The sequence below is a fragment of the Chanodichthys erythropterus genome, chromosome 13 (genome assembly GCF_024489055.1).
Source record: "Chanodichthys erythropterus isolate Z2021 chromosome 13, ASM2448905v1, whole genome shotgun sequence".
Lineage (NCBI taxonomy): Eukaryota > Metazoa > Chordata > Actinopteri > Cypriniformes > Xenocyprididae > Chanodichthys > Chanodichthys erythropterus.
Window position 1 is genome coordinate 7384525 of NC_090233.1, and position 18654 is coordinate 7403178.

Sequence of the window (18654 nt, forward strand, 5' to 3'; positions counted from 1 at the left end):
TGCAACTGGGCTTTGACATTTGTCTTGGAACATGATGAGTCAGAAAGACAACTGCGTCACACTTGTTATGAATCCGGCTTGACTTCCCGTCCTCTAATACCTGTTTATTTGTCATTTGACCTTCACAGGAGTTGCTGGAGAGGTTCATGGAGGGCCACGTGCCCCTGGAGGAATTCCTTGATTCTTTTCAAAGCCACAGGAAGACGTACCACATCCGCCGCGCTCAAGCCGAGAAGCTCCAGGAGTTCAACAGAGCCGACAGGAAACCGAAGAAGCAGGAGGAGCAGCAGAAGAGGGAGGAGGAGCACAAGGAATCCCGGCCCAACGGCATCAGCGCCCACGGCCCTCCTCGTGTCTTCCAGCTCCGATACGGTCTGACCCCGGCCATCCTGCTGCCTCTTTCCTCTTCCTCCGCTTCAGTCCTACCTCCTCTGGACTCACGCTCATGCCAGCCGCAGGTCTCAGGACCTGGTGCCCCTCATTCCTGCTCTGGGCAGCCCGTTGGCCTGAGAGTAATAGGACAGTTACCTGGCTGGCCGGTGAGACCGGTCCGATTGCAGCAGCTGTACAGGCCCAGTCCCCATCAGCCCGAGCCTCCGTGTCGATAACGTTCAGCACCGCGAGTTTGACATGAAAGCAGAGTCCGCAAATTACGCAAAGACCACGTGAAGCCTTCATCGAGTCGATATATAATACTGATGCTGCCATGAAATCAAACATTCATGTACCCAAAAAGGGAGGAGAGCAGAAAGCCATAAAGTATTCGTTAATGTTGCTTGTCATTGTTGCTTGTTCGTTTACCTTCGTTATGTTTTGTATTTGTGTGGGTTTAGTCGGGACACGGCAGGAGTTTAGCTACTGTTTGTATGAGGGAAGTGCCCTGTTTCATGAGACACTGCTTTTTGACTGGAAGGTCTTTTGGACCACTGAGGGACTTGTGAAATGGCACCTTTTTGTAATGTTAATGGGTGTTCAATAAAGTCTAATCATGATGTTTATTTTAAACCAATATCTGGGTTGTTTCGTATTTTGTTCTGTTTCCTTTACTACACTGTTAAAATCTGTTCTTAGGGGTCGTTCACACTGACCGTTTTTTGCATTCCGCTACGCTACTTGACCATTGTTTTTCTACGAAAACTTGAACTAGACGGACGTGTTTAACCGTTGCGCTATGTGTTCTAAAAACATAGCACTCAAGTTAAAATAAGTTAACATTTTAAAGAACGTGTCTCTCGTTTTTAACCACAAAAACATGTTCTGTGTAAATGGCCCCTTAATCAATGTTTGTCTTTTTATTTTTATAGTGTAGAATCATTCTTGAAACAACAAATTTACCAGAGATTCAAAAATGAAATATCCCGTAGCAGATCTAGGCAGGTGGAGCTGGGGGAGGTGGAGGATTTCAGGACTAGCCAACAGCTCTCATTGGCACCAGTCAAAAAACACCATGTGGTGCAATTTGAATGCCAAAAAAAAAAAAAAACTGAAAACAGGACAGAACATAGAACATGTTGTCATCGAGAGGACCCCTGCATGACTGTTTGTCTTTTAAAATATAAGATAATATGAGCTTTTATTGTCCTGTTTTATTTTTATAGCATAAAATCATTCTTGAAACAACAAATTTACCTGAGATTCAAAAATGAAATAGTTACATTTTATAAGTACAAATCTTAGTAAAATTATTATTTTTAATTTTTTGTTTGTTTGTTTGTTTTATTAATATTATATTGTTTTTTTTATTATATTTCTTGGTCATGGTGTGTTTGTTTGTTTGTTTTGTACTGTAATGAAGTAAAATTCTTTAAAAAATTAATTATTATTGAGAATATTGTGAATTTCAGGCACATTACAGTAATAAGAACCACATAAACTGTACATAAAACTAATGTTACAATGCAAAATTAGTAGTGTTCCTGAAGTAAGAATGTTTTTTTGTTTTATACTGTAATGTAGTAAACTTCTTTTAAAAATGAATTATTATTAAGAATATTGAACATTTTCTTTCTTTAATATACACACACACATATACATATGTTTTATTTATTTATTTATAATTGAGATTATTGTGACTTATAAAAATAAACTCAAAAGTAAACCATCCAGGCAGACAGTAATGAGAACTGTGCATTTTACTAATCTCACAAAAATATTAGTGTTCGTAAATTAAGAACGTTTTCTTGAAGGAAAATAAAGTGTCGTTGATTTTGATGTTGGGGTGAAATGTGACCTAGACATGTTTTTTCGTGAGATTCACCCTATTATTATTTTTCTATCATCAGGCAAGTTTTGTTTTCTTAGGGATTTTCCTTCCAAGTACATGATAAAAAAGATTACAAGTAAGATGGATGAACTGATTGTATGTTTGTCTGTGCAAGCCTCGTTTTACAATGAGAACGGTTCAGATGGTTTATTTATTATTTACACAGCTGCAGCTGAAGTCTTTGAAAGCCCAAACTTCCCAGCTAACACAGATTTGTTATAAGAACGTTCAGAGTTGGTTCTGGAAACATAAAAAACGTCCAGTTTTCTTAACGTTAGAGGAACATTTTGAAAGAACATTTGAGGAACATCATAGTCTTTAAACTTAATTTTGATTTAAAATTCAACATTCTGGGAACGTTGATTTGTAACATTCCAAGAACATAAAAATGTCCATTTTCCTTAATGTTAGTACAAACCCGATTCCAAAAAAGTTGGGATACTGTACAAATTGCGAATAAAAACAGAATGCAATGATGTGAAAGTTTCAAATTTCAAAAAAGTTGGGACAAGGCCATGTTTACCACTGTGTTGCATCCCCTCTTCTTTTTATAACAGTCTGGGGACTGAGGAGACAAGTTGCTCAAGTTTAGGAATAGGAATGTTGTCCCATTCTTGTCTAATACAGGCTTCTAGTTGCTCAACTGTTTTTGGTCTTCTTTGTCGGATCTTCCTCTTTATGATGCGCCAAATGTTTTCTATGGGTGAAAGATCTGGACTGCAGGCTGGCCATTTCAGTACCCAGATCCTTCTTCTACGCAGCCATGATGTTGTAATTGATGCAGTATGTGGTCTGGCATTGTCATGTTGGAAAATGCAAGGTCTTCCCTGAAAGAGACGACGTCTGGATGGGAGCATATGTTGTTCTAGATCTTGGATATACCTTTCAGCATTGATGGTGCCTTTCCAGATGTGTAAGCTGGCCATGCCACACGCACTCATGCAACCCCATCCAGTATGGTTTTCCGGCCTTGACCCTTACGCACAGAGATTGTTCCAGATTCTCTGAATCTTTGGATGATATTATGCACTGTAGATGATGATAACTTCAAACTCTTTGCAATTTTTCTCTGAGAAACTCCTTTCTGATATTGCTCCACTATTTTTCACCGCAGCATTGGGGGAATTGGTGATCCTCTGCCCATCTTGACTTCTGAGAGACACTGCCACTCTGAGAGGCTCTTTTTATACCCAATCATGTTGCCAATTGACCTAATAAGTTGCAAATTGGTCCTCCAGCTGTTCCTTATATGCACATTTAACTTTGCTGGCCTCTTATTGCTACCTGTCCCAACTTTTTTGGAATGTGTAGCTCTCATGAAATCCAAAATGAGCCAATATTTGGCATGACATTTCAAAATGTCTCACTTTCAACATTTGATATGTTATCTATATTACATTGTGAATAAAATATAAGTTTATGAGATTTGTAAATTATTGCATTCCTTTTTTATTCACAATTTGTACAGTGTCCCAACTTTTTTGGAATCGGGTTTGTAGAATGTTATTTAAAGGTTAGTATGATGTTCCTGAAACATTCTTTCAGTCATTCAAACACCTGCTGTGAACAAGCACTGAAAGAAAGAGAAATAAGAACACAAACTACAACTTTCTTCAGCCACAGCCTTAGATGAAATGAAGATAAAAAACATTAAATCTCTGAAGATCTGATTAAACAACTCCACAAACATCATTACCAGCTTCACTTATTACTAACCAGACTGACTTTATTTCTGTCACACATCTACAGAAGTTCTTATTGAGAATTAACAGAGGTTTAGATGTTGATGTCTTATTGAAAATGTTTTGTTTGATCACCATCATGGGTGTCAGTGTTTGATTTAGTTGAACTAATGAACCTTGACTTTTAGTTTCATCAATTGCAGGTGTTTCAACATTTCAGCAATGATAAAGAGGATCAATATGTCTGGTTAGTAGTAACTGAAGTTGGTAACTGTGGAGTTCAGATCTTCAGAGATTTAATGTCTTTTTATCTTCAGTTCATCTGAAGAAAGTTGTAGTTTGTGTTTTTATTTCTCTTTCTTTCAGTGCTTGTTCACAGCAGGTGTTTGAATGATTGAAAGAATGTTTCAGGAACATCATACTAACCTTTAAATAACATTCTACTAACACTAAGCAAACTGGACATTTTTATGTTCTTGGAATGTTGAATTTTAAATCAAAAGAACATTTGAGGGACATCGTACCTCATCAAAAACATTCCTCTAATGTCAAGAAAACTGGACATTTTTTATGTTCCCAGAACCAACACTAAATATTTAGAGAACGTTCTTAAAACAAAATTCTGTTAGCTGGGTTTGCCTAAAACTTTGTTGTTTCAAGTTTTTTCACCCATTGCAGTCGAGTTTGTAGTCAGAATGTATGGACACGCTGTTGTCTTTGACTGAGCTCTCATAAACGGGGGATTTTTGCTCCAGAGTATGTCTTTATTCTTAAGCTACAGTTGAGTAGGCGTACAAATAAACTCAGATTAGCACAAAATACATTATAGTAATGTGTCCTTAAACCAGCATCAATGAAAATCATATCTAAGAGTGAGAGATTTATTTATGGATATCCTGCTATGGACTCATGTGGACATCAAACACTGTTTATTTGTTAGGTTTTCAGGCCGGAATTTCTGCATTCATTTTCAGTGCTTGTATTGTATTTTAAGCAGCTATGGGAAAATATGTTACGTTATGAATCATTACAAGGGAGAGAAGGTATGTGCCTTTACTATTTATCACCCTGCAGGGATCAGTGAGAAGTGCAGAGCAGAAATCTCTTCTAACCTTCACCTATTTCTGACATGAGTGGAATTCAGCAAAACTCAAGGGTTATACCACTGTCTAGAAACATAGTAAAGGAAATAAAACCTCATTACAGGAATTGAAAAAGAAAACCTCATGATAGTTCAGCATAATTATTTATAATTATTTCTTACAGAAATAAGAGTGACATGACAACACTAAGTATTTTTAGCATGTTAATGAATACAGCATGTATTTAATTTTGGTGGACTAGATCTGTTGCTGCTGCAGAGCAAGTATGGACTTGCTACTTCCATTAGATACACAGACATGCTGCTGTGAGCATGTAAGATATGCTGCTACATGATTAAACACTCACAAATCTCATAGCAGATCTAGGCAGGTGGAGCTAGGGGAGGTGGAGGTCAAATAAGTGGCTTAATTCATATGAATTTGTACAATCTCATTCATACATTTTAGTTCATTTTGTTTTCTTATTTCTAAAAATGTTATGTTTTCGAACACAAATCAAATCATATGAATTCATACAAAAAAAAAAGGTACCTAATAAAATAAAGTCAGCATGAAACAGAATTTGCAATCTTTTCTTTTCTTCCCTATTGTGATGTGTGTGAAACGGCTTCTTGATTGGATGGTTGTGGTTTGCTATTGCTGTGATGTCATGTGATGGACAGGTTGCCCCGCCCTCATGCCAGTAAACACATCACAGAGATGAAGAGAAGAGAAGAGAAGAGAAGAGAAGAGAAGAGAAGAGAAGAGAAGAGAAGAGAAGAGAAGAGGTATTCACAGGTATATATCATTTATAATTAATACTGCTATATTCCATAAAAAAATAAGAATTGTCAATTTTGATTTCATGGTTCTCATGAAGCCATGCTGGTTTTAAACCAGATTATTAAAGGCTTTTCAATTTCTTAAAGGAGACTTATAATGCCCCTTTTACAAGATGAAATATAAGTCTCTGGTGTCCCCAGAATGTGTCTGTGAAGTTTCAGCTCAAAATACCCCTCAGATCATTTATTGTAGATTGTATTGTGTCCTTTTAAATTCAAATGAGCTGCTGCTCCCAGCCTGCTTTCCAGAAGAGGGCGGAGCTTTAACAGCTCGCGCTTTGATTGCTCTACAACAACAAAGCTGGAGAATCTCACGCAGTCAAAATGAGGATTGTCAATAATGATGTTCAGCCTTACATTGTACAAACCGGTGTCGGACACTGATGGAGAGACTCAGGAAGAAGTTACAACTTTTAGAATGCATGTGGACGTTTCTGAATGGATACATTTATGTAGTTGCTGTGGGGTTGATTCAACTCATCGGCTAGCATGTGGCGTCATGTTAATCGTTTGTGCAAATCCAGCGTTAAATTGACCCTCATTTGTGAAGCAGTCCAGCGTAAAATGATGCCATGGTAACAACACTCTACCTTAACAACTCTTCCTCTACTCTAAAGCAGCCCAACATGGCCTCACCCTCTTTGTTGTGTGTTCTCGGGGGCAGGGTTTATGTAAATTTTAGGGTTTGTGAACCTGGGAAGAAGCTTGTTGTAGGCTAGTCCCAACCAGCCATTTGTTGTCCTTGAAAAGTGATTTCTGTAAAAGAAAATATCTCCATTTGCATTGAACTTTGAGCGTCGTAACTTTGTAGATGTTGTTTATGCATAAACAGCAACATTACACACTAACTAAAGTTAAAAAAAGTGAAATGATAAACAAGGATCCCTTTAATGAGAATATAGCAAACATTATCCAAATATTAAATGGATTACCTTGAGAAATGCCATGTCAATTGTGGGGGCAGAAATAGCTACAGTATACAGTAACGGAATTGGCCAAAAGATCTTTTTTTTTTTTTTTAAATCAGACCACTGTTTTCCTGATGCTGTGGTGAATCCAGCCTCAGTATGACATGAAACTCACTCACTAGATCATCTACTGAAGAAGCATGACATCACCGTTCAAGAATTAGCATGAAGCCTAGAGGCACAGTGGTTTCTAAGAACATAAAGTCTCTTCTCGGTGTCTATGACCCTTCAGACATCCCGTCATAGTAGCAGTGTCAGTCCATGAGATCAGTACCGATGGGTCCACATCTGTCAACTCATTGGCACATCTAACATAAGGTGACCTTGAACATTATATCCTTGATCCGATTCCCCCTCCTCAGAGACCGTCAAATCCTGAAACTCCAATATGTCTTCATTTTCATTCCACAACACTGGACATGCAGAGGGGCGGCCTGGAGGAGTCATTTGACTCTTAAAAGCCAGAGTTCGTTTATCAGTCTGCAGGGTTTTATTTGCGCAGTGGATTAGCTTGTTCTAGCATGTGCTTATCATGGACCAGATCAGTGTTTTTCATTATGGATGCAGGAGGAATGTTGTCAACACATAAACGGGAAGGTGTTCTCTGTTCTTTACTGATTTCATTTAGTCGATTTCATGCTGCTGATTTCAATCGGGTGTAATCATAACAAATGTCAATCAAGGAAATGCACAAGCGCAACATCTGTAATGCAGCATTTTTACCATATTTTCATGCTTCCTTGTAGTAAAAAAAATGTTAAGTGTTATATTTAAGACATTACCTTTTGAAAATTAATATATTTATTTCATCGTCACAAATTGATGAAAAACTTTGCAAAAATTTGAGGTTTTTGAACGTCTCTTGCTCACCAAGTCTGCATTTATTTGATCAAAAATACTGTAAAACAGTGAAATATTATAACAAATTTTAAGAACTTAGCTAAAGAGGATCTTTTCGTCGACTGAGAAACCAAAGACTATGAGTTTTTGAAATGAGCGCATGCGTAAAAACAGCCCCCCTCCTACACCGTCATTTTGAGGGAACGCGTCCCAAAACTTGTGCACGAGTATTGGAACACGAGTGTTTACCACCGGCATTCGCTGTGTCGTGTTAGTGGATTCATTATGCTGGACTCACCGCAGGTAACTCGTAATCCGCAGTTGTTACTCCTGTCTCCTGACAAAAACATTGCATGCGGCGCCTGTGGAGTGTGGAAAGTTACTGGAGCGCGCAGCTGCGCTCGTCTCTCACAAGGAACGTCATGGCAGTGATTGACAAGCCAGAGGGCCAATCGTTTACGCAATGATCGCATAAAAGATTGGCTGATGTTTTTAAGGCCCTACCTCGTGCACAGATGATGTACATTAATATTATTCCTTTCAGTGCACCTAATAAATAGTCTTTTATCAGTTAATGACAGTTTCAAGTAATATTGCAAAAATGTATAAAACAAAACATCCTCTTTAGCACCTTTAAATAAATAATGCATCATATTACTATTTAAAATATTGTATTGTATAAATAGTGTTTTCATTTTGTAAATGACTGAGTTTGTTTAATTCCATAACCATAAATGCAGCTTGGCATTAATGTGATTCAATCACGCTGTATGCCAAGGCACAGACAGACAGATTTCATAGTGTGCCTTTCATAAAAAAAAGGAAGATGGAGGCTTTCTCGTGAACAGAACTGCTTTGTTCAGCCAGATGACATCTTTGAGAAACATCAAATGATGTGCTCTTGGGCCTGTTGACGTCCTGTGGTAAATTTCGGTTACAGCAGCATTATTATACATTTCAACACTGCAATTTTTGATCCGTGTGAAGCCAGTGTATTGTGTTGCTTTATGAATGCTGAGCTCTCCGTGAAATGACTTGACTGCTTACTGCTCTTGCTGAGAAACACACAGATTATTGTGTACAGGGCCATGGAAATTGGACGTCAAGACCAAATGATGCCCGGACCATCTGGTGTACATTCAAACTGCAGTTTTGGGGGAAGCATAATGTTTTACCTAATCGTTCCATAATCTTTTCGATGCTTTTAGTCGGTGTTTCTCATTGTAAGCTGTTTAGATGTTTCCTGGTTGGTTACTGATGCAATGTCCCCTGGAGGAAAAAGAAAGGTTGTGACCTTCTTTCGCTTTCAGACTGTGCCCCTCTAGGCTGTTTGTGTTGGTCAAATGGTTCATCAGAGCTCAGCTTGTTTCTGGATGGGCTGATCCCTTGATTTAATGCTATAGATGAAATGAAGGACAAAGGAAGACACAGGAGATGATTCTATCTCATGGCAATCATGTTATGAAAGACTCATTTGGACAGCAATTCACCATGCACTACACTTGATAAACATTCTATAGGGTGAATCTAGGGTGAATTATACCTAAAAAATAAGAAAGAAAGAAAGAAAGAAAGAAAGAAAGAAAGAAAGAAAGAAAGAAAGAAAGAAAGAAAGAAAGAAAGAAAGAAAGAAATCACAGTAAAAATACAGTATAATATTGTGAAATATTATTATAATGTAAAATAACTGTTCTATTTTAATATTTTAAAATGTAATATAGTCCTGTGATGGCAAAGCTGAATTTTCAGCATCATTACTCTAGTCTTCAGTGTCACATGATCCATAATTCTAATATGCTGATTTGATGCTCCAGAAGCGTTTCTAAATATTACTGAAAACAGTTGAGCTGCTTAATATTTTCATGGAAACTGATACATTTTAATTCAGGATTCTTTGATTAATATAGCATTCAAAAGAAAAGTATTCATTTGAAACAGAACTGTTTTTATAAATGTCTTTACTGTGATTTTTGATCAATTTAAAGCATTCTTGCTAAATAAAAGTAGGCCTACTGTTTTTTTTTTTTAAATCTCAAAACTTTTAAAAAAATAGTGCACAGAAGATTAATACTAATTTGGAAATATACTATTGCTCTATGTTCATTCATAATACCAAAGAATAACACAAGATGCGTCACTCGTATTGTTTTGAATAGGAGAAAGTGCAACACGCAATATGGCGGAATAAGTCCCGCCTTCTAAAAGAGCCAATCGCCGATTGGTAACGTTACTGCGTCACTGCAGCAGCAGTCAGACGCGCACTTCCTATAGAGATGCACACGTGCGGACTGCGAATGCGCATTAGCTTAATCCAGCCTGAAAAATACATTTTTTTGTCATGATTTGAGCATTTAGAAACAAAATTTATGAGACAGATGTTTTCAGATTTCATTGGTGATTTAAAATATGAAATTTAATCGAAAGCTTGGCAGCTTTGGAGAATTTGATGTTTCCCCATTCAAAGAGATGGGAGCTGCACTTGAATGCCTGAGAGTTGTTTCTAAGATGGCCGCTGAGTGAAATGACTTGTCTTAAAGGATTAGTTCACTTTCAAATTAAAATTTCCTGATAATTTACTCACCCCCATGTCATCCAAGATGTTCATGTCTTTCTTTCTTCAGTCAAAAAGAATTAAGGTTTTTGATGAAAACATTCCAGGATTTTTCTCCATATAGTGGACTTCAAAGGAGCCCTAATGGTTAAAGGTCAAAATTACAGTTTACAGCGATCCCAGACGAGAAATAAGTGCCTTATCTAGAGAAACCATCGCTCATTTTCTAAAAAATAAATAAAAATTGTATACGTTTTAACCATAAATGCTCATCTTGTACTAGCTCTTCTTCTTCTCTATTTGAATTCCGGCAGTGAAGACACTGTTAAGTGTATTTCTGCCCTCCACAGGTCAAAGTTTGAACTAAAATATCATATACAATATGCCAGTGCAAGTATATAACAATTAGTTCAAACTTTGACCTGTGGAGGGCAGTAATACATTTAGCTGTGTCTACACTGCCGGAATTCAAATAGAGAAGAAGAAGAGAGCTAGTTCAAGATGAGCATTTACTGTTAAAACATATATATTATTATTTCTTTTTTGTTTTAGAAAATGAGCAATGGTTTCTCTAGACAAGTACATTATTCCTCATCTGGGATCGTGTAGAACGCTTTGAAGCTGCACTGAAACTGTAATTTTGACCTTCAACCATTTGGGCCCCATTGAAGTCCACTATATGGAGAATAATCCTTCAATGTTTTCATCAAAAACCTTAATTTCTTTTTTGACTGACTGAAGAAAGAAAGACATGGACATCTTGGATGACATAGGGGTGAGTAAATTATCATGAAAATTTTAATTTGAAAGTGAACTAATGCTTTAAATGGGCTTTGATAATTGATGTTAATTTATGTCAAAATATCAAAATTTATTAGGCCTATATGAACATTAATGCAAAATGTTATTATTTATTTATTTATCATTTGTATATTATCATATTGCCTCTATTTTATAAAAGCAACAAGCCCCTCAAATGTGTTGCAGTGATTTTAACATGGCTATAAGGGGGATACATCACAACAAAGAGGTTAAAGGTGCATTTGGCGATTCTCTAACGAAACATTTTTTGTTATACTGTTTAAAAAGTCTCATATCCTGATTGTGATATTGTAATATTTACACAATTACCATACATCATACTGAAAACAGTCACTATGTTAAACGGTCTGAATGTATTTAAAAAAAAAAAAAAAAAAAAAATATATATATATATATATATATATATATATATATATATATATATATATATATATATATATAGTCTGTGGAAGGCGTAGACCCTTAAAATGTTCATCAAATTAGTATATTCGGTCCGAATTAAATAACGCTATGTCCTACTTGCCTGTCGACGTATGTTTTTACATTCCCTCGCGCCTAGTTTTATGTTTAATGCCGCGAATATGAGCCCATTCGTGATCTCAAACATACTCTCAAAACTATATAATTTTCAAACTCAATATTTAGATCACTAACAGCTTCACCAGATCTATCCAGTGACAGTGACAGTCATATTTGATTGCTTTCAGTACTTGCACTGCAGTAAATCGCTGAGCCATTTCATATTTTGCTTATTCTTTCATTTTTTGTCTGAATGAATCGTCACTTCATCATTGTTTCAGACATTGCCACCTTGTGGAATAAAGGTGAATTGCACTTATTCCGTCATCAAAGATTCAATTATTGTTGTGCAGAAAAAATATATGTGCACTGATACACACCTCGGGTCGTTAGCGACCCTATACAATTTTTTACAATAAATTAATACAAAAATAGGCATTTTTTTTCTTATATTCTTTATAATTAATTAATTGAGGGATACCAAGAAGGTTGATGTCTAACTTAAAAAAATTAATAAGGAGGAGGGTAGTAAATGACGTCCTGGGTCGCTAAAGACCCGAGGTATGCATTTAAGGGTTAAATTTCTTCCAAAACTACTAGCTTATGCTGCGTTCATGCCATAACTACCATAATTAAGAAATGGCAACCATGTGACATTCTAAAAGGAGCTCTTCAGGCTCTGAATTATGCATATCCATGTCAACACCAAAATAAATCTGCAGCAGTCAGGTACAAGCTCTCTAATTTGTTTATGTTGATTATTATTGTAATGTTATGTGCTTTGAGAAATTAGATACTTTAACGTTGTCTCTTGTGATGCCTTGCCGAGAGCAGCTGTGTGTGTGTGTATTCGTGTTTATGTTTTGGGGGAGGCGGGGCTTTGGACGGCAATTGACCCTTTGCAGGGAGTTTGATTGACAAGCGATCTAGCGAATGCAGAATCCACCATTTTGTCCGACAAAGCAGTCAGGAGTTAGAAGATTAACCTCGGTGGACTTAAACTTGAAAAATGATGTGTACTGATGTCTTTCCGCGTTTGAAACAACATTCCTTCTCATGTTCATTCATGTTTATTCAATGCTATAAATGAACTAGTAGGAAGAGATGATCGGTTTACGAGCCTCTTGAGCTGAGGAGCTACAGCAATCTGTCACGACACATTAAAGAGCCACAAAACAGTTTTTATTGTTTGAATTTCTTAAAAAAACTACGCAGTTTGAAAGCTGGGACTGGTAACCTGCTCTGTCATGTCTATCGACGTGTTGTCAGTGTCTTCTTTGCTCCGCGATGTATTTTTCACTACGTGTGGCGTGACAGCGCCACGGCTGGTCGGACAAAGCAACAGTAACTAAGGGGGGCGAGTCTTTGCGAAGGGTCAATTGGCAGGGAGGGTGGGATTTGTATGCTTTCAATGCTAGCAGACTAACATTAGCATTTCTCAGATCACCTACTGCATCTTTAAGTATCATTGTCTCTACAGATTAGCCTCTGCCACACTGAAACCTCTGATTATCCTGATCTTGTCCTGTGTCCTAAAATCTATAAGCCTTTAAGTTCACAGGATTCTGGTTAATTCATTCTCTATCCTTTTGAAAATGTCTTACAGTAATACGCACTGACAGACGGGCTTTAGGGTAGCTGAAATATTCAAATGAGAGCTCATCATATCTCACTTTTCTCAGGATGGGGTATGTAAAATGAGCCTCAAATACAAACTGTCAAAATTGTTCCTTGTTTTGATGGATGTTGGGTAGGCAGACTGCTGAATGCAGTATCAGCTGGAAGGTAATGAGAAAATGAGAAGGGGGATGATATATAGCCACCTTTGATCCTGCACTGCTTTTATCAACTGAATCGACTAGCCGAAGTGGACGAGATTGTAAATTTGACAAGCTGTTTATATGAGTGTGTGAGTCAGAGAGAAAGAAATAGAGAGAGAAGGAAGAACAACAAAGCCATTTATCACAAACCACTGAGCCTTTTCAGGTGCGATAAGTCCGATCCATACTATGTCCCTGTTTAGATGAGATGCTACAGGTTTTGAACAATGATTTGATTAAGGGTAAGTCAGTTTCACACGGCGGCCATCTTGCTAATACAAATAATACAGACATTTTTAGGAAAGCTACCCTGCGTTCCAATGTCCATACTATCCCTCCTAAATAGTATGTGAGATTAAAATAAGTGTGTCCCAAAGCATAGTATGTTGAAAAGAGTATGCCAAAAGTCCCCGGATGGTCTACTATTTCCGGTAGATTTTCGAAGTGTGGATCCGTGCACACTATAAAGGCTAATATTGCCCACAACCCATTGCGCATTGGACGAGGATTCAGTTCAGAACTACAAACACGAGAAAAAAGTGTTAAAAAACTACAAAACATGGCGGATACGCGCGATCGACGCTGAGAGATTTGAGTGACTAATAATCAGTTTAACCTGATAGAAAATATATATTTAATGTTACCCGTGTTATTTTTCATCTGCAAATACCAATGTGGACATTTTTTAAAGATCCGAATGGCCATTAACTTTTAAATGCATCATTATGCATTAATATGAGGACAGTTCTCCACATGAAAGACTCGCAGATCAACGTGCTGCATTTCTCTCCGATACGGTAGGAAATTAACTAAATGAAATGTGGAGGATGTAAGATGATTGACAGGCCAGTTTACGGTGACAGGATGCGACAGAGAGAATTGACGCGATTGTATGACGTGTTAGTATGTCCCAAAGCTTGTCTACTCTTTTGCTACACACTGAAAAGTAAGTACTTTTTGTTCACAGAAAGAGTACATACTTTTAGGGCGTAGTATAAGTAGGCGAACTGGAACGCAGCACTACATTGTAACTCGACAAACTACAACTTATACTCATATTTTAAAGTCACCAATGGACAAAAATCAAAATGGACATTGCAAATGGATAGGCTATTTTTATGGAATATTGGAGTATTTATTATAAATGATTTATCTGTGCAGGGCACAAAAAATGTAATTTTTTAAATGTATTTAAATGTATTTGCCCTTGTAATCTTTATTGAAAATATCTTCCCCTCCCGCTTGCAGCGACTTCTCTTCTCTTCTCTTCTCTTCTCTTCTCTTCTCTTCTCTTCTCTTCTCTTCTCTTCTCTTCTCTTCCAGAGGGCGTATTTGTTGGTTGCATACGTCATTGAGGCGGTCTCATTTAAGAAAAGTAACCTTTATTGCACAGTAAGAAATAGTATTGAAACAGTCAATTTTATTATGGTTACTTTTCTTAAATAAGACATCCCTGATGAAGTATACATCCAACAAATGTGACCTCCGGAGGATGCAGCCTCTGAAATGAGACGCAGCTAGAGATCCAATTCATTCCCAAAGGATAAAATCAAATCACAATGTACATAAGATATACATCACAATAGGAAAGAAAAGACTATCACAACTTCCTTTTTATGCTGACTTTAATGTACAGGAGTTAATCTACACTTTTGAAAAAGTAGTGAGCTACACTACAAGCTACTAGCAAAACATGCTAACACGATTACTACTTAAGTCAGTAATATCTCAAAGGGATAGAGTTCACCCACAAATAAAGCTTTTGCGTGACCTGCGTCTGAAGCATGTGTGAAATCACTCCATTCTCATTGGCGAAAAGTAGTCTATAAGGACAACTGGACCAAATATCAGCAGTCATTCTTATGCATACAGGATATATGGGATACAGCAGGGTTCTTCAAATCTAGGGCCTGTCCACAAGGAGATGAGTTTAGCTGTACACGCAAAAAAAATCGGTATCGTATAAGCGTTTCGTCCAGAAGGCTCGTTTTCAGAAAGTGAAACCGCTTTTTTTTTGAAACTGGGTCCTAGAGTGGATAAATCTGAAAACAACACCCTTGCGTTTTCATGTGTACAGCCAATCCGCATATTTTGTGAAACGATGATGTCATCCCCCCGCTAACAGCAACAACAGTGGACTTTGTGTTCATGCAGCAGAAGAAACTGAGCCTATTAGCTTTACTAAAATAAAGCTTTATTTCTAAGCTTTACCAAAGTTTGTATACAGCGCACAAGGTTTATGCGCATAGTTTCATATCATATGCTTCGAGTCTTATTCTCCATTTTTAGTGTATCCCATTTTAGTGTAAAAGAAATTAAATTATTAAAAGGGATTTAAGGGAATAAAGTAGAAATAAGAATAGTAAAAGAAGTTCAAGGTATAATTATAGCATTTAGTTGTGAAGTAGTCCAATGTAACACGGTTCGTAAATATGGGAAGAAGGAGGCGGGAACCGGTGAACATTCCACAAAACTTTAATATAAAATAAACAAAGAACAAAACGAAAGTAATGCCGGCAGACCCTCGCGGACGTCTGCCGGCCACACAAACATAATAAAACATAAAATAATATCCAGGCCTGGTCCTCTCTCGTCCTCCACGGTCGTCGCTCCTTTTATGCTCCCGGAGCTCCTCCGTGAGAGACTCAAGGCCGTTCCCTCACGGCTCTCGCCCGCCCTGGTCGCCACATCCCCCCCATCCCCCCTCGCAGGCCGGGGGGTACCTCCGAGACTGCGCTCTACTCCCCCCCGGGGCCTGTCTCGGTGGCCGCAGCACATGGGGGTAAGGACAGACGAGACGAGAGAAAGGAGACGGAAGCAAGGGGAGCGACAGGATGAGAGAGGAAAAAGAAAAAAAAAAAAAATCTTGGTCCGGTTCCCCGACAGACACACTGCCGCTCGGTCCTCAGCCTGCCAAGAGGTTCTTTCTCGCGGTGCCATGCGGTGGCACTGGACGCTCAGTGGACGGCCCGATCCTCGACCGCCTCCTGGCGGCCGGCGATGGCTCCTCCGACTGAGGGCAGCCTGCAGCGAGTCCCCCATCCCCTGCTCCTCCCCTTCATGGCGGACGGCAGCAGGCTCCGGCCCACGGCGGACGGCGGCGACTCCTCCGCTCCCTCCTGACCTGGACGGCAGCCACCCCACCTCGTCCCAGGAGCACGGCATCCGGGTCTCCGTCCCACCTTTCACAAGGCTCCAGCACCACCGCCTCGGGCAGCCTCTCGCGGTCTTCACTTCCGCGCTGCCCGAACTCTGCAGCACCGCGATCCCCCTCAGCAGCGAGGGCTCTCCGACAGCATGTCCCTCCTTCCTCCCGGGTTTCGGCACCAATGTAACACGGTTCGTAAATGTGGGAAGAAGGAGGCGGGAACCGGCGAACATTCCACAAAACTTTAATATAAAATAAACAAAGAACAAAACGAAAGTAATGCCGGCAGACCCTCGCGGACGTCTGCCGGCCACACAAACATAATAAAAAATAAAATAATATCCAGGCCTGGTCCTCTCTCGTCCTCCACGGTCGTCGCTCCTCCTTTTATGCTCCCGGAGCTCCTCCGTGAGAGACTCAAGGCCGGTGCGCCTCCCAGGTGATGCTTGTTATCACTTGCGTCACCGGCCTCACGCCGTTCCCTCACGGCTCTCGCCCGCCCTGGTCGCCACATCCATTTAAACTTTTTGCAAATAATATTTTATTTAAAAATATGCACACTTACACTCTTGTGTGTATGTCTAATATGTCTAAAATGTAAAATAAAAGTCTCTTGTCTCATTACATTTAGTTATGACTGACATCATATAAATTAGAGCATATTTTCAGTTCAAAATGGAGAAATTCCATAAAAAAAGCTGAGTAGTTTGCATCAGTTAGTTAGAAGAAATGACATGAAAAAAATGTCTTGCAGTGAGCAATGGAAGGGCGTAAAAAAGCTGACTTAAAGGCAGCCCTGAGAAGCTGAAATTCATGGTTATGGTAAGGAGTGTGACAAAACACGCTGGAAACAGTTGACCAATCACAAAACACTGGTCCAGCCAACCTATTAGACCTTAAAAAAACAAGACTTTGTTAAATTTATCATATCTGATTATTGTGCGGTACCTGTCAATGTGGTCATTATGGCCTTGCATAAATGTATCATCTGCAGTTCAGCTCGCTCTAAAAAACAGTATTTTTAAGGCTGGTCCAACTAATGCTCATGCACATTAAAGAGCAAATAAACAGACAATAGCTCTGTAACAAAGGCTATTTCACCTGAGAGGCAGGACATTCATACAGTCGTCATATTGAGTGTTACGCCATCTTGTCTGCAATTCATTTTTCTAAAAGTGGTCTTTCTTCTCCCCCTTGTACTGTTTTGACATCCTCAGTCTTGTCTAATAAAGTATAAGCTTGCACATGCTAGTGTACGCATGATGTACATAGTGTTACATGATGAGTGACAAATTGTGTTAGTGTTAATGATTCATGCTTCTATAAGGGAACATCATTCTATAGAGCGGACACACTTGCCCTGGAGGCAGCAATAGCCACGCATAGGCATGACAAGCTAGTCCTGGGCTTTTATGAGAGCAGGATTGGTTTGAGTCACACTCAGTGTGTAGAGAGCATGCTTTACAAGTTCACGTTCAATGGCATTAATGAATCAAGACTGCAAGTGCACTCAACCGGCTCAGGCAGGATTCAACATCTCATTGAATGCTAACTAACACACAAAACAAATCCACACTGACCTACAAATGAAAGTCAATTATACAACTTAAAATCTTGGCCACAAAAAACTATTGATCATTTCGATCAATATTTCCCAGGAAAAAGATGTTTGACACACGTTCGTTTTTTTTTTTTGTGACAATATGCCCCAATAGAATTCCCTCAGTTATTTGGATTTAAGTTTTTGAGTTTGAAATCCACATATAAAACCTGAGGAAAAATACAAAACTAAATCTTAAACTAAATTTAAAATTAAAACATTTAACATATAAACATAAAGGCAAATTCAAAATATTAATAAATAATATAATAGTACTGAAACAAAATGAAATTGTTTTCATTTTTTTAAAAGTATAATAGAAATATAGAGAGGTTTAAAAAAATAAATTTAACCTAAAACTACAGGAAAAAAAAAAAATATATATATATATATATATATATACATACAAACCCGATTCCAAAAAAGTTGGGATACTGTACAAATTGAGAATAAAAACAGAATGCAACGATGTGAAAGTTTCAAATTTCAATATTTTATTCAGAATACAACATAAATG

The 18654-nt window shown here is 38.2% G+C and overlaps 1 protein-coding gene across 1 annotated transcript in view; it reads left to right on the top strand.

Annotated features, from left to right (window-relative positions):
* Positions 1-1742, top strand: part of vps37d (VPS37D subunit of ESCRT-I) — a 64785-nt gene extending 63043 nt beyond the window's left edge. The window contains exon 4 of the mRNA XM_067407584.1: positions 129-1742. Within this exon, the coding sequence (XP_067263685.1) occupies positions 129-608 (480 nt within the window). The 3' untranslated portion in view covers positions 609-1742. The remainder of the gene's footprint in view (positions 1-128) is intronic.
* The last annotated feature ends 16912 nt before the right edge of the window (positions 1743-18654 follow it).